The 15192-nt window shown below is 44.3% G+C and overlaps 1 protein-coding gene across 3 annotated transcripts in view; it reads right to left on the bottom strand.

The window, feature by feature from the left end:
• PTPN14 (protein tyrosine phosphatase non-receptor type 14) overlaps window positions 1-15192 on the bottom strand; it is a 173985-nt gene that overhangs the window by 38471 nt on the left and 120322 nt on the right. For all 3 annotated transcript variants that reach the window (XM_070591273.1, XM_070591274.1, XM_008515145.2), the window contains 4 exons: window positions 13353-13420; window positions 7697-7767; window positions 6672-6759; window positions 2449-2537 (listed from right to left, as the gene is read on the bottom strand). In XM_070591273.1, coding sequence (XP_070447374.1) covers window positions 2449-2537; window positions 6672-6759; window positions 7697-7767; window positions 13353-13420 — 316 coding nt within the window. The remainder of the gene's footprint in view (window positions 1-2448; window positions 2538-6671; window positions 6760-7696; window positions 7768-13352; window positions 13421-15192) is intronic.

Raw genomic sequence — 15192 nt, 5'->3', positions numbered from 1 at the left:
AATGTACATTACAGGCTGGTTATGCCACCGAGGAAAAATGCCTGGGGAGTGCTTAACGTGCCTACATTTTTGTGATCTAAACACACATACACACAGAATTTCTTTCCCTTTCCTCATGGAGACCTTATCTAAAACGAGATACGCAGAAATCACCACCAGACAAGAGAAGGCAAGCTATTGCTTCCCATTCTACTTGGAACCAATTGCTAACCATCTCTTACTGCTATCTACCCTTCATTCTGTGCCCCAACTCAAAAAGGGGACCCACTGCCTTTTCACTCCAATGATGGACCATCCTGCACCTGCATGATTCCGTTAAGACTCGGTTCAGGAGTCACCTTCCTGAGGAATCCCTTCCTCCTCCCCAACCACTCACATGCGGGGAAAGAACCTGGGGGAGTCCTTCATCAGTCGCCACAATGGATTACAAATTGTTCACTTCTGTGACTAGATTGCTAACTAAACCAAACTGGACCACAGACCCCATGGCCCAGGGAGAGATCTACTTTCTTCACCTCTGTATTCCAAGCCCTGAGCCAAGTACCTGGCACACAGCATGCAAGAAAGGTTTGCTGAAACAATTAAAAGTAATCCTATTGCCTCCCGTCTGTACAGAGTTCGGTTCTTTAATCAACTCTGTAAGGTAGACAAAGCAGCTATTTTTGTTCCTACTTTAGAGATGAGGCAGTTCAGGCACAAATGAGTACATGACTTAGCCACATTCACTATGCTCATCAGGGATAGGTGAGTTCTATACCTGGGGCTTCCAGATTTTCCTGCAGTCACCTCTCCATTACACCAGTACCAACTGTGTTTACCTACATCTGCCGGGGCTACACTCCACAGGAGCTCAGCACAGCTGCTGCGGATTTACAATCCCATCAGATTACATCTACGTGGACTCATAGTTACATGCTCCTCAGTGAAGGTCCCTAGAGATAAGAGATATTTGGTTTCCTCTGGCTCCATTCCTTCAAAGCAACTCCAAAACTCTGGATCTCCTCCTCACTCCACTGTATGACTTCATCTAGTGGCACGATTAAGATGACACTATAGTAAAAGTAAATTTGTATCTTGTAGGGGTTTCAAGATAAGTGCTAAAGGAAGAACACTGGAAACTGAATAAAACCTGTGTGTGGCTTACGATCAGCAAACTTCGAATTGCTATTTTTTTCTATTTAACCTCAATAGCTGGAATGCAAGACGTGTCTACTTCTCTTCTCCAGGCTCTAGGAGAAAATGAAGCAATGATTTAGCTATGGAGAACGGTACGGGACAAACGCCTGGATAGCTTTAAATGGGCATAAAAATTTATAGCTATGATTCTGCACATATTCCTCTATTTCACTCAATTAATTTATAATTTGCTGTAGGTATATAGAGTTGACTGAATATGTCCAAAAGTCAAAAAGTTTTTTCTGTAGTTACAAAGATCTTTCTTCTGACTCCTGCTTCAATGCCTTTATTGAAAGAGCAAGAGAAAATAAACGGACAAAAATAAAGCCAGGGTGGGGACTTCGGGAAATAAAAGCCAATTAGGAAGCTTTTGGTGGAAACTTTCTCAAAATGACCTGCCGCAACTGCTGATCCAGAGAGCACATGGCTGGCCAAGAGTCACTTCCAGAAGGTAGACCGTGTTTTGCCTCTGAGAGCTGTCTTTATCATCTGCCCTAGATGCACGGCTCTGTCAATCAGATGCACACACAGGAAAGCTGTGCCTCCAATAAATAATAGGCCATACTGCCCTTGTAAATGAAAGCAAGCATTTTAAATTATTGACACTACACTGGAATCTCTGGGCACCAATACAAAGCAAGCTCATTGACATGTAATGGGCGGGACGCTCTGCTGCATCCCTACACTGGATCCATTCATGTGAAATGGAAAAGAGGGAAAAGCATAAAACAAGAAAAAGTACAAAAGTCCTTTAATTTATAACAAATGGATTGACTTTTCAAAACACATTTTCACAGATAATCCTCTTTTGTTAATATAAAAACTAGTTTGCACTCTTCTAGCACACGTGGGTAGGCAGAGGGTGCAGGACAATGGAAAGAAGCCAGTGTGGGTTTCCTGACTGGTCATGGATGATGCCAACAAAGGTAACCAGCAGGAGACTGACTGGAAAGCCTGTTTCCAGTCAGACTCCTGGAGTTCAGTTCCACTCTTCCGGCTCAGTGAGGTTCAGCAATGCCACCTCGGGGAGGCAGCTGGGAAGAAGGCTTTCCTCCAATCCCCACCCCCAAACAGGCCTCCAGGAAAAGTGAGGAGAATTTCTCCACAACCGCTTAAATCTCTGCAGAGGGCTCATCTCATCTGAGCTGAGAAAGCTCGACTCCGATGACAGTCTGTCTCTTAACTCCTCTGGATAACTTTCACATTCAGTGGGGTTTTCTAGAGTCCCTCAAGGGGAAAAAGGGAAAAGGAAAAAAAGACAAATAAGACTACCTGTATATTACTGCTTGTCTTCCAATTCTGTTGCTCACGAAAATCCCCATGAAGAAAATGCCCAGGTGCACACTGTTTCCATGATTGTCCTGCATTAGATCAACAAAAGATTGTTGTGATGGAACAGATGACCAGCAGCAGGGCAGCATCAAGCATTTGCGCAGCAGCCTACCCAGGGGGACCGCATCCGCTTCTCACCCATAAGTGGAATGAATCAGAGAGAGCATGAGGGCAGTAGAGCAAGCAGGTCCTGAAGGGAGGTCCCCTACTGCACATCCTAGGGACTATGTCTACCTTTTTTTCTCACTTTGTTGCAACACATTTCCTGTTTAAGAGAGAATTTTAGGATTTTCTCAGATTTGTTGGCAGTTAGTATTTTCTCTTTCGTGAACATCTAATAATATCTTTTTTACCTTTGTTTCTCTTTTTTAAATCAAAATTATACATGCACATAATTGGATTACATATACATATACAATTATATATATACAATTATATATGCACATAGTTTGAAGAACTGAGTATTTTCTAAAGCTTTTTTAAAATCTGGCCCCACCATTTCTTCTCCCTCAAGGTACCAACCTCCATCGCCAAAAGCCCTAGTATGACTGTTTGCATCCATTATCCTTGGCCTTTCAATTTAGAACCCCATGTTCCTCAGTTCTGGGATATTTTCTCGAATTACTACCTTCTGTTTTCTCTGTTAACTCTTCTGAGAACTCCCATTATTCAGACGTTGGACATCCTGGGCTAGCCTCTAATTTTATTTCCTGCCTCCTACATTCCATTACTGGTTTTTGGTGAGATCTTCTTAATTTTAGTTCCTATCTATTAAGTTTTACATTTCTGCCTTCAAATTTGTTTTGTGTGTGTGAGGAAGATTTGCCCTGAGTTAACAGCCATTCCCAATCCTTCTCTTTTTTTTTTTTTCGCTTGAGGAAGATTAGCCCTGAGCTAACATCCATGCCAATCTTCCTCCACTTTGTATGTGGGATGCCTCCACAGCATGGCTGATGAGTGGAGTAGGTCCTCACCCAGGATCTGAGCCTGCAAACCCAGGCTGCCAAAGCAGAGCACACAGAACTCTAACCACTTGGCCACAGGGCCAGCCCCTCTGCTTTCATATTTTTAATTTCTGAAAGTTAACTTTTATTTTCTGAATGTTCCTTTTAAAAAGTACTCTATTCCTTCAAGGAGGTAATATATATATTATATATATATATATTACATATATATATATATTTTTTTAATCTGAGACTCAAAGTATGGTATTTTGGGCAGGTGGTCCTTCACCCTGCCGAGTTTCCATGTCTTCCAGGCTGTTTCGTTCTCATTGAACTGGCCTCTGTCACAACCATTAGGGCACTGTGTAGGGTGCTGCTGGGCTGTCTATTCACGTAACAGAGTGGGATGCTAAACACTGGTTGGGAGCTTTCTGGGCACAGGAGGGGCATGTGGACCGCAGACTTCACTATCAGGCAATCTGCTGGGCCCTGTGTTGGGGAAATTCAGATGTCTTATCTTCAGTCTGGTCTCTTGGTCTAGTCAGGGGCTTCCAATGTCCTCCCTGGGAGAGCATAACCTGGCTGCCAGTGTTCTTGAGAGTGGAGTGGGAACAAGGTTCAAGATCCAGGGAGTAAACTGTCACTCAGCCCCCTGCTTTCACTGGGGGGATGTCCTCTCTGTGGAGTGAGAAGAGGGCCACGTACAACTAGGCATAAGATTGAAAAGAAGGACCTCTACATCCCTCAGAATATTCAATTCCCCTTAGGGACCAGCCTGGTGGCACATCAGCTAAGTTTGCACATTCCGCTTCAGCAGCCCAGGGTTCGCCAGTTTGGATGCCAGGTGAGAACCTACACACCGCTTGTCAAGCCATGCTATTGCAGGCGTCCCACATATAAAGTAGAGGAAGATGGGTACAGATGTTAGCTCAGGGCCAGTCTTCCTCAGCAAAAAAGAGGAGGATTGGCAGCAGATGCTAGCTCAGGGCTAATCTTCCTCAAAAGAAAAAAAAAACACAAAGATGACAGTGTTCCTTCTCAGTGACCTCTTCTCAACCCACCTACCTAAGCTGACATTAGAAGAGAAGTCTTCTAACAGGGTAAGGCTAAGACAACTGCTGGTGGCAAAAGCAGAAAGCTTTAGGAGAGAAAGAACTGGGAAGAAGGCAAAAAAAAAAAATGCTTTGGTAATTATGAGAAGGTAAAAGGTAAATTATACTACAGAAAAATATATGTGGAAAAGAAGATAAGAGAAATGGAGAGGGGAAGATAAAGGAAAATTCTGCAGTAAGACTTCCCTGAGCAATTCGCCAGTAGATAGGTACAGAAGTCTGGTGGGGATGGGGACATGGGAAGAGCAGTTCACCAGGACAGGGCAATGGAAAAAACACCGGACGGATGCCTGCGGCACTGCATTGGTCAAAAGTTAAGAGCTCCAAGGATGGAGGCTCCAGATTCTGTTTGACCCATTCCAGAAGCGCCCTCCCCGTGTCCATGTGCTCGGACAACACAAGAGTGACTGAGGCAGGGCCACACGTGTGTTTGTGGAGAAGGAGGGGCAGACCTGTCAGGAAATGGACCAGGACTCCTCCAGCCTTCAACAGTTTTGAGGAACCACTCATGGACAAGCCCCTGCTAAATGGAAATTTTCTTCCCCAGGACACATCTGTAACACGCTTTTTCACTTTATTTGGTCAACAAGGATCAGTCCTCACCAAAAGGGCTCCAGTGCCATTTGCAGCCTGTCCTTGCACACTTCCCTGTCTGCATTTTCACTTATCTCAGAGCAGACAACATCACTGCCCCCACTGGTACTGCAGCCCCACCCATCATCCTTGGGTCACCAGGAGTCATGTCACCTTAGTCATGAACAAATATGTGGGGAAAAAGAAAAAAGAAGAAGCCTGGCTACGTTACTGAGCAGTGAGTCAGCAGTGCCTGCCTGCCCACTCAAGGTACAGTACCCCCTTGTACTTTTCCCACTAAAGAACATACTAGAAAGTGCATCAGAACCAAGCACAGTGGATTTCAACAATATCTCACTTGCCCCTACTTCCCACAGTTCAGAATCACTAAAAACAACCCAAGCAAAGGCCCACGATCACAAAACCCCAACTTCCAGGGACTGAGAAGTCAGTTTTCCAGAAGTAGAGAAAAGTTTACTCTGATTTTTCAATGACCCTAAAATATCATGACTATATATGGGCTGCTGCAATGTAAGTGGGATGCAGATGGCTTCATAAGGCATTATTGCAAGGAAAATGGCTTACAACCCTACGAAGGGCAGCCACTAGAGAAGCAAAAGAAAATTAAACAAATCTAAAAAAAGAGCCATTTAGCCCTTTTCGCAAGCTGCGGCCACCCTGCTCGATTCTACTTGATGCACATGGGCAGTTCTCATTAAGGCAAATTGCAAACGCGCAACAGAGAGGGAACAGAACACTTATAAAACAGCCAGCGGAGCCAGTTTGGAGTGAAATGTTTGTGCTGAAATGGCAGGCGTCTCCCAAATTGCTGAAATGTGCCAGTTGCTTTTAGGTTTCTGATAAAACTCCATCTTTTGTGAAGCTGGTCAGCAGAGAGAGGAAAATGAGTTTGGAATATGGGCTGAGCTCTATAAATGACCATGTACCATAACCCCCACCCCCCCAACCACACCCACTTCAGGAGGTGGATTTGTTGCAAAGGACGTGATGTGCTGTAATGGTTTCCTAGGCATAGTTTCCAGAAAACACCAAAGGGGCTGGAAACCCACAATGCAGACGCTATAGAGGTGCAGAAATAAAGTATGATTGCATACAGGAAATGTTTCATTCCACCTCACAATTATCCCTGTATCAGCTCAAAGAAGGAAAGAGAGAATAAGCCTGTGGAAGAAAATTACTGGGTAGGGTCTTTATTAAGGCACACATGACATTAGCTACTTGTCCCCTTGTGAGACTGGACGTGTGCCTTGATACCTTCACAGCGCCAGATGGGCTGGGGTCTGGTGCTCACTCAGACGGTTGTCTTCCAAATGAGATATTCTACTCAAGACCACAGAAAACTTCAAAATCTCTTAGTTAAGAAAAAGCGTTTGCTTTACCTCAAGTAAACTGGACTTGCCAACTATGCTACGGAGAAGAAGAAAGCCATGCCGTTCTGGCCCGCTGCCATCAACACTGGTTTTCCAAATGCCTGCACCATTCTGAGAAGTGAGGACGGGCCAGGGTATGTTACCTTTACAGGAAATATTTCCTGTCCAAATCCGTCCAAACGTTCCACTTCGTTGATGTACATAAGCTCAGCTTCGGCGGGCAGGATTCCACTAAGACCAAAAGAGCAGCGAAGGAAGAAATGATTAAGGGCAATAAAGTCAGTGGAAGCTCCTATCCTCGTGGTGGCAAATTCCAGAGCTGTGGTTTAGCTCTCGTTTCTGGGAAGAGCAATCATCACCCGACTGCGAGGGCATCCTGCATTACTAAGGAATTCATTAACATATTCCCCAGTAGGCTTTTACTTAACAGGGAATAATGAGAGGAAGGTAAAGGATTTAATTAAGAGCCACAGCCCTATAAACACTAAATAATTATTCCAGACATCCCTGTGAATAATGTTGCCTGCTTTAAAAAAAAAAAAAGAAAAACAGAAAAGAAAAGAAAAATGAAAGAAAGAGAAAGTTGACGAGGATGCTATTTTGGGAGCTAAGTGGCCATGACGAGAGAGCCCAAGACCACTGCAGAGGCCCTCTGAGGTTGGAAGGGAAGGGTGTTTGCTCTCCCTTGGTCCCAAAGAGCTCCAGGTGGCCCTGATACCAATCTCCCAGAGCTTAAGTTAAAATCTCCCTCCTTTTCTCTCTTGATCCTGACCTTCCCCCCAAAAGTTGCTCTGGAGGTCTTCATTCCTAGCACAAGCAGTCCCTGGCTTCCTAGATCCATCCACCCATTTTTAGGAAGGTCACGGAGAGGAATTCTCCTGGCCAACAACTCCACATCTGTGTGGGCCTGTTGGTGCTAAAGAAGAAAAGGAAGCAAAGAAAGGGAGAGAGAAAGAAAAAAGAGAGAGTGAGAGAGAAGAAAGGGAAGAGAGGGCAAGCAGCGCAATTCCCAAATCTACACACACCTCCCAGAACAGAGCTGAATCACAGCCTGGAGGAAAACAGAGCTGTGTTGACTCAAGTCAGGGGCGGGTAGCAGGGAGCTGAATGCCTCCTGCCTGCTGCGGACAGGACAGCAGCGACGTGCTGGGCCCTCTGCCTACCTTACCTGTGGGCTTTGTGTTCCTGGGCAACCTTCTGTGTCAGCTCCTCCAAGACAGCCTCCTCCAGAGCCAAATCCTATCCGAAGAGAAGGCAGTTAAAGGCATTCACTAGTTTGCTTGCAAACCTTAAAAGCTCTCTTCTGCAGAAAACATTCCTAACTAGCCTTGCTTCCTCAATCTCCCCTTTATTCCTTCGAACAAAATATTGCAATTTTTAGGACTGAGGGTTCATTTTTACTTTCATAACATGGCTCTCTACTGTAACTTAGGCTATTTCAAGGCATATTTTGGGTTGCCACCTAAATTCTGTAGGGCCCGGGCATAGCTCTTTTTCATTTATCTTTTCCTGTATCTGCCTAGCTCTCAGACTTACTTGTATTAAAAAATGCTTTGTAAGTACTTACATGTTTTTAGCAATCAGGGTACAGGCAAATGAGTTTCTAGGCCATCAGTCCTTCAAAAGCTGAGCCTAGGAAGAGACTGTGCCTGGCTTTTTTGTCCACCCTCATGACACCAGCAAACTAATTCAGAGCCACCTGAAGGCAGTGCAGGCTCATTCGGATGTCACTTGACAGCGTGTAAAGCAGAAGAGGCCAGGACGGCTAAAACCTCAGGAGAGCTCTATAAGATAACAGCTGTCTCGATCAACTGCATCCCAGGCTCCCGGGACCACTGGTGTGCCAGCTCCCATGGGATTAGAGCCAATGACAGACATCTCTTCCCAACTCCTCTTCAATGACAGTAGAAGTATTTACAGGGCTTGTTAAACATTTACCAGCAAAGCACCGTCTGGGGTGGAGAGATGGAGTCTGGAGGAAGAAATCTAAGACAGGAAGACCAGAGCAATCAGTTCCTGAGACACTGACAGATGTGGTGATGCTAGAGCCAGCTGCATCCCTTGTGTTGGCCTGGGGAGGCTCAAGCCATGGGGCCAGCTGCCTCCAACATTCCCAGGGAGCAGCTTCCACAATCCAGGGCTAGCAAGCACAGAGGCAAAGAGAGGCGTGCACCACTTTCCTCTGAGCTCCAGAGCGGGTATCAGAAGGGGCTCTGAGCTGTGCATCCTGGTAAGGCCCGCTCAGGCTTACCACAGACATGGAAAGTGGGGGGACAGGGCTAATGTTTTGGCAGAAAACATCCAAAATGCCTCAGTCCCTTAATTCTAGAATACCATTTGTACAAAGATTACCTCCGATTTAGCAACTTTTCATGGATGAAACACTATCTCCAAAAAGGTACACCTCAAATCTGCAAGAAACATCCCCTCTCAAATCCTGAAAATGTGAAAAATTAGTAATTTTTGAAGCTGGAAAATGAGAGTGTAACTATATAGTGGAAATTCTCTAGCTCTGCAGATGGTCGTGAGAAACCTGAGAGAAGATGGAGAGAATTTCCGGCAGCTTTTATTTTTCATGTGTTAATTGATTGATTTGCTGTTTCCTGTTCAGCCATCCACTGAAATGACTCAAGTCTGTGATAGGAAAGAAGCTTGACATTTTCAAATTTACACTGTGGAATAACAAAGATACCACATGGCTTAGAAATTTAGCTGTGTGTGTGCATCTAGGTATTGAGTAGTCATAATAACCCGATACCAATTTTGAAAAGCTAATGAAAGGCATGCGGCAATGAATAAAATGAAGAAAGATAAGTGAAGATCAAAAAGTGCTTCATTAAACCTCTGCTTCTTACTTTCAAAGAGGAAAAAGCCCCAAGGTACCCCTCTGCTATTGTACTCAACTCAACCGCCTCCATCTGCGTCCGGGGCCTCCCTGAGGTATGTGCCCCTGCCACAGAGACGTGCGAGAGTGGCCCCACACGAATGAAAAATGGCAGCGTGCATGCCTGTACACAGCTGCACACCTGTGGAGCGCCTGTGTACTTAACTTTGTTCTTTTCTCTGCTGCAGAAATGCCATTTGACAAATTCGGTTACTTTATAAGATCAAACACAGCCATTCATTCCATCTTCCCTCCCCCACCAAAGGAATGCATTCTTCTCTTTGAAAGCTCTAGTGGAACCAAGCAGAAAGTTTACAACCTTCCATGGCTCCCTACTGCCTACTCAATTAGGTCAGCACCTGGGCCTGGCATTCAGACCATTCTTCAACGTGACCCAGCCTTCCCCTCCAGACCTCGTCTCCCAAGGGCTCAAGGCTTCAGGTAAACTTTCTCCTCCCAACACAGACTGCTTTCACATCTCACTCACGCTCATGCGTGACCCCTCCTGCAAGAACCATCCAGGCCCATCACATCGTGTGAAATGTCACCCCATCCTTCAGGTCCCGTCTCAGCTACCATTCCCTCGACAGGGCTTCCATCTTCCCCTGGCTGGATGTAAGCCTTTCCTCCCCTGCGCCTGCCCCTTCCGCTCTGTGTGTGCCTCTCTTACCGCCCTTACCATAGTCTGCCGACTGTGTTTCTTACCTACTTATTTGCATACTCATGCTTTATCCTTGTCTCCCTCCCTCTACGAGATGACAGGCACCTAAAGTCAGCAGTTCTTCTCCATGCCACTTCCAGGGCTATCAGAGGGCTTTTATAAATGCCAGCTTCTAAGCTCTCCACATACAAGTTAGCGATCAATAAATGTTTGCTGAACTGAACTCAATGTGTAATGCGAAAGTTTCATATTGTCAAACAAGAGTGTTTAATTACGCAAAACTGGTTAATGACTGTACCCTCTGCTTGTCCTCTGTCTGCTTACATTTCAAAATGCATATAGTATTGTTACCTGGAAAGCACACTCTTTAGCATCCTTGAGCTTGCACAAAGGGGCAGAATAATAATGTGGATAATAATAGTATGACGATGACAACAACTAAACACTTCCTGAGAAATTTACCATGCCACAAGCGAAGTACTTCACATGCATTCTCTCCTTTCATCCTCACAATCGGACTAGGCTTGTTAGCCTCATTTTCAGATGAGAAAACGGAGGCTTCAGTTAAATAACTTGCCCAAGGTCGTACAGGCAAGTAAGTGGCACAGCCAGGATGTGGGCACAGAACAGCCTGAATCCCTTACCCTAAACCTCCTGACCGCGGGCCACAGTGCATCCAGGATAACACAGGGACGGGGGGAGCGGATAAAAATTCACGACTGATGGCAGAAGACCAGGGATATTCACGATTCAGATATGCACACTGACATCAGCTTCTGCCATGTCATCTTCAGTGCCATCCAATAGGACTTTCTGTGACGATGGAAAAGTTCTGTATCCAAGCTTTCCAGTACAGCAGCCACTAGCCACATGTGGCTTCTGAGAGTTTTTTAAATGCAGCTAATGCAACTGAGGAACTGAATTTTCAATTTTATTGAACTTTTATTAATTGAAATTTGAATGGAAACAGCCACCTGTCACTAGGAGCTACTATCCTGAAGAGGGAAGTTTTAGATCCAAGAATAATCAATATTTGTCGTCCATGATGTGACGTCACAAGGTCTATGCTATTTAAATACCTGATTTGCTCAGAGCCCAGTGGAGACAGAGGCCTATTCTGAAAAGCGTCTGATACACAAAATAACTCTTTTACTGCTTTTTAGAACTTTAACCTGTCAAAGCATTTTCCCATCTCCAGACTCATAAATAGCATGCTGGTGACTGCCCATGAAAATTCTAAATAGCACCCAAGCCTGGTCTCTGCCTAAAGGTTATGTGATGAAGACCTTTAATGAGAGAAAGGTGAAAAAAGATTGTGGAAAATTATCAACCCAACTCATCGTCTCCATTTGACACAGAAATGCACACTCTCTAAAATTCGAAGGTAGGGGCTGTCCTTTCCCCTAACCAAGGCCACCGGAAAACCTCCTGACTTTTGAAGCCAGCTGCTGAGATGCTCATTCAAGCATGTTGACACTAAGTCATATGAAGAACTTCTCCAATAATTAATATGCTAATCTCTTTGAACAGAGGTTGATTTAATGGTTAGAATTAATAAGGCATAAAAAACAACAGGCCCAGTAGATAATACTGTTTTCTTGAAGGGAAGAAGAATAAGGATAGAGTTATTCAAGAAAAGTTAAAGAAATGGCAGTATTTTCCTAAGCTATGAGTATATAGTAAGCTTTGGACCAATTTAAATGCATCTCATGCACTGATATGGATAATAATGCAGCTTTACTCATCCTTGTCTCTTAAAACTTAAAACCTTTGTCAGGAGACACTCTATTCTCTCCCATATGCCACAGCCGATTAGATGCCAAGTTCTACCCATTTCACTTGAAAACTATCTCCTGCTTTGCTTTCTTGTTTTTCTTTGCTGCCAACACCTAATTCACACCTCTTGCCAAGAACACCACAACAGATTGTCATCTGACCTCCTCCCACAAATGGTCTCATTGCTCTAATCCAGCGGTTCTCAAAGCACGGGGTCTGCAAACCCCTGGATGGAGCCCATGCGTTCCTACTCCTCAGGAGTCTCAGTCTCATCTCCCACCACTCCCCTCCAGCACCAGTGAGCACCAGTCAAGACTGACCAGCTGACTCGTATCCCATCACCCACGCCACCCTGCCTCTGCTCCTTCTCTCTCTGTTTCCATCATTCCTTGCTCCCTACCTCTCTGCCTGCTGCAATGCTGCCCAACCTTTAAGATGCAGCTCACACACCCTATTAGTCTTTAAACCTTCCCCAACCCGCCAAGCACAGGTCACCTCTCCCCACATAAAATCCAGCCCGTACTTTATTACACTTGGTTTTGATTCTGATTTTTGCAAACTTCATATCTACTCAACCACTCTGTTGTCTGCCTGGGAACAAGCACACCATTTCTTATATAACTTCATCCCCTGGGGGTTAGTTATCCAGGTCAGGGCTTTGGGCAAAACAGTTGATCAAAAAAATAGGTGGTGAAGAATCACGATTTCTAAAATCAGAGCCAGAATGTTGGAGCTCTTCCCTAAAATGGCTTTTCAAAGGTTTTAATCTGTCCTCATTAAACCTCTCCTCATTTACTCCAAAGCTACCAAAAAACAAATAAACGAAAATTCCCCAGGGATTAAAACCTAGCTTCATCCCTAATTTAACCCAGGAATGGACATTTTACTCCTTTGACAAACTTTTATGAACACAGACTATGTGTCAGACAACAGTGAACAGACAGAGAGGGTCCCTGTTTAGGGACACAGAGCTGACATTCTGGCTGACAATAAATAAATGAAAAAAATAAATAAATAAAATGAATAACTTTAGGTACTGAAAGAACTCTGAAGTGCACACATCAAAGGTGACTCAGCAGGAAGCGTTTGACGGTTGGAGTGTATCGTATAGATGGTCAAGGAAACGGAAGCCCTCTCTTAGGGGGCAATATTTGAGTCAAGACCTGAATGACGCGTCCTAGGAAGATCTGGGGCAGCGCAATCCAGGCAGAGGAAGCCCAAGTACAAAGGCTGTGGGATGGGAACAAGCTCTGGGGGCTCAGAAAGGAAGAGAGCCCCAGTCAAGGCACTGGGGGTGGGGGTGGGGGACAGGAAGCGTCTCGAGGTGGGAGGGGGCATCTCTCCATCTTGGCGTTTTATAGCACTCGTCTCCACTTTATAAAGGAGCGGACTTTCCTCCCCAGGGAAAAGATGTCTGTAAAATCCTCCGAGATTTTTCAAAGGAAAGAATTAAACATCCAAAGAAGGGAGAAAATTAATTAAGAAAAAGGAAATTACACTTACCATAGGAAATAGGACATATTCTCTGAGGAAATCTTGAGAATCAAACTGATTATAGTCTCCAAAATCAGCTGAGAAGAAAAGAAGGGGGAGAGGTGTTTATTACATGAAATTAAAGATGGAATAAGATAGGGTACACTTACCACCACATTTGTTCTTCCCACTTCATCCTATTTCTGCATTATTATGAAATACAAACTGTGCCAAGACGTGTTTGATATTGTTACCACTTTTACTTAGCAATACTGTAAATATAATGTGAGCACTGCTGCACAGTTTTCTAGAAAGAAGGGGGAAATTGGAAAGTGATTCCTTAAAGGAGATTTTAAATTTTTAAAACAAACCTGTATTTGTCTGTTTGTTAAATATGCATCAATATGTATCTTAGGAATATCTGCCAAGGGGACTTTTTAACTCAAGGTTAATTTAGAGAACTAAACAGCCAAACCCATCTGCATCTTTTCATATATCTGCAGCTGGAAATTCCCTCTGTCAATCACCCTTGGCAAGCAACCCTGCAAATCTTTCCACCTCCTAAACAACTGCACACGGAGCAAGATGCCAGAAATTCTGTTTTGTCCTGTTTCCATCTCACAATGGTATGTCTGAGCACATGCAAAAATGAATACAGTGAGTCTATATCACAAATGTCTTGCTCCTAATAATCCTATTCATTCTTTAAAAAGAAAAAAACAGAGGACAGCCCAGTGGCTTAGTGATAAAGTTCATGTGCTCTGCTTCGGTGGGCCAGGGTTCATGGGTTTGGATCCCGGGCGTGGACGCACACACCACTCATCAAGTCATGCTGTGGTCGTGTCCCACGTGCAAAGTGGAGAAAGACTAGTACAGATGTTAGCTCAGGGGCAATCTTCCTTAAAAAAAAAGGAAAAGCCAGCGTGAAATTTTAATTTCATGTACAAGATTTAGCATCATGTAGACATGGATTCAGGTAACTTTAAGGAAACAAGAGGTACAGAATGTAAAGATCCACACAGTAAGGCCAGTGTAAAGACATGGCTGAGAAGGCAAAGACCCACCTACAAACTCAGCACATACTTCATTATCAATTAGGTGAGGTATTCAGGAAGAGCAAAGATCATGCACTCTGCCTATTTTCAAGTTACGTCATCAGTTATCATATTTCATCACACCCTATATCTCCTTTGATGTATCTTTCTAACTGCCCAACAACGGTTCCCAAGGAAAATTATTTTACAAAGCTTGTAACTGGAGGAGGTTTCAGCAGACTGAACAGCTGGCTTCAAGGACCCAGTGGAAAGGGAATTCAGAGTTCATTTCACCAACTTCACTCAGCCTGAAAGCTATCACTAGTGTCCTCTGATATATCCAGGACGCTTGGAACAAGCCTAACGATTGAAGAGTGAGAGGAAAAAGAGAGAAAATAAAGCGAATGGGGAAAAAAAGCTTTTTCAAAGGAGAAAGACTCAATTTGAAGATGGGGGACGTAACGGATCTTTCCTTTCTCCTCCCTCTTGAGAGTGTCTCCCCCCTGATTTCAATGATTTTTCTGTTATAACCACCGACTGTTCCGTTATAACTGGGCATAGTTTCTTCCCTTTCAGTCTTTAACTGGACAGACGGGATACAAAATATTTTGTGTACTCTCACCCACGGGGTAACAGCAGAAGCTAACTACGTAGGAATCGTACGTCCAACAAAAATTGCTAAACTGCTAACACCCCGGAATGAAGGAGGCCATGCAAAGGCTGCCTCTTTAGACGTTTTAGAACCCAGAAGATTCAACTTCAGTTCAGTCTGGGATGGGAAGTTCCGTTCACAGCTTCTAGAACAGCAGTCCACAGAGCAAGGACTCAACAGCTGG

Source organism: Equus przewalskii, chromosome 23 (assembly GCF_037783145.1).
Source record: "Equus przewalskii isolate Varuska chromosome 23, EquPr2, whole genome shotgun sequence".
NCBI lineage: Eukaryota > Metazoa > Chordata > Mammalia > Perissodactyla > Equidae > Equus > Equus przewalskii.
Note: the sequence above shows the minus strand (reverse complement) of the source record. Positions and strands in the feature narration are given on the sequence as shown.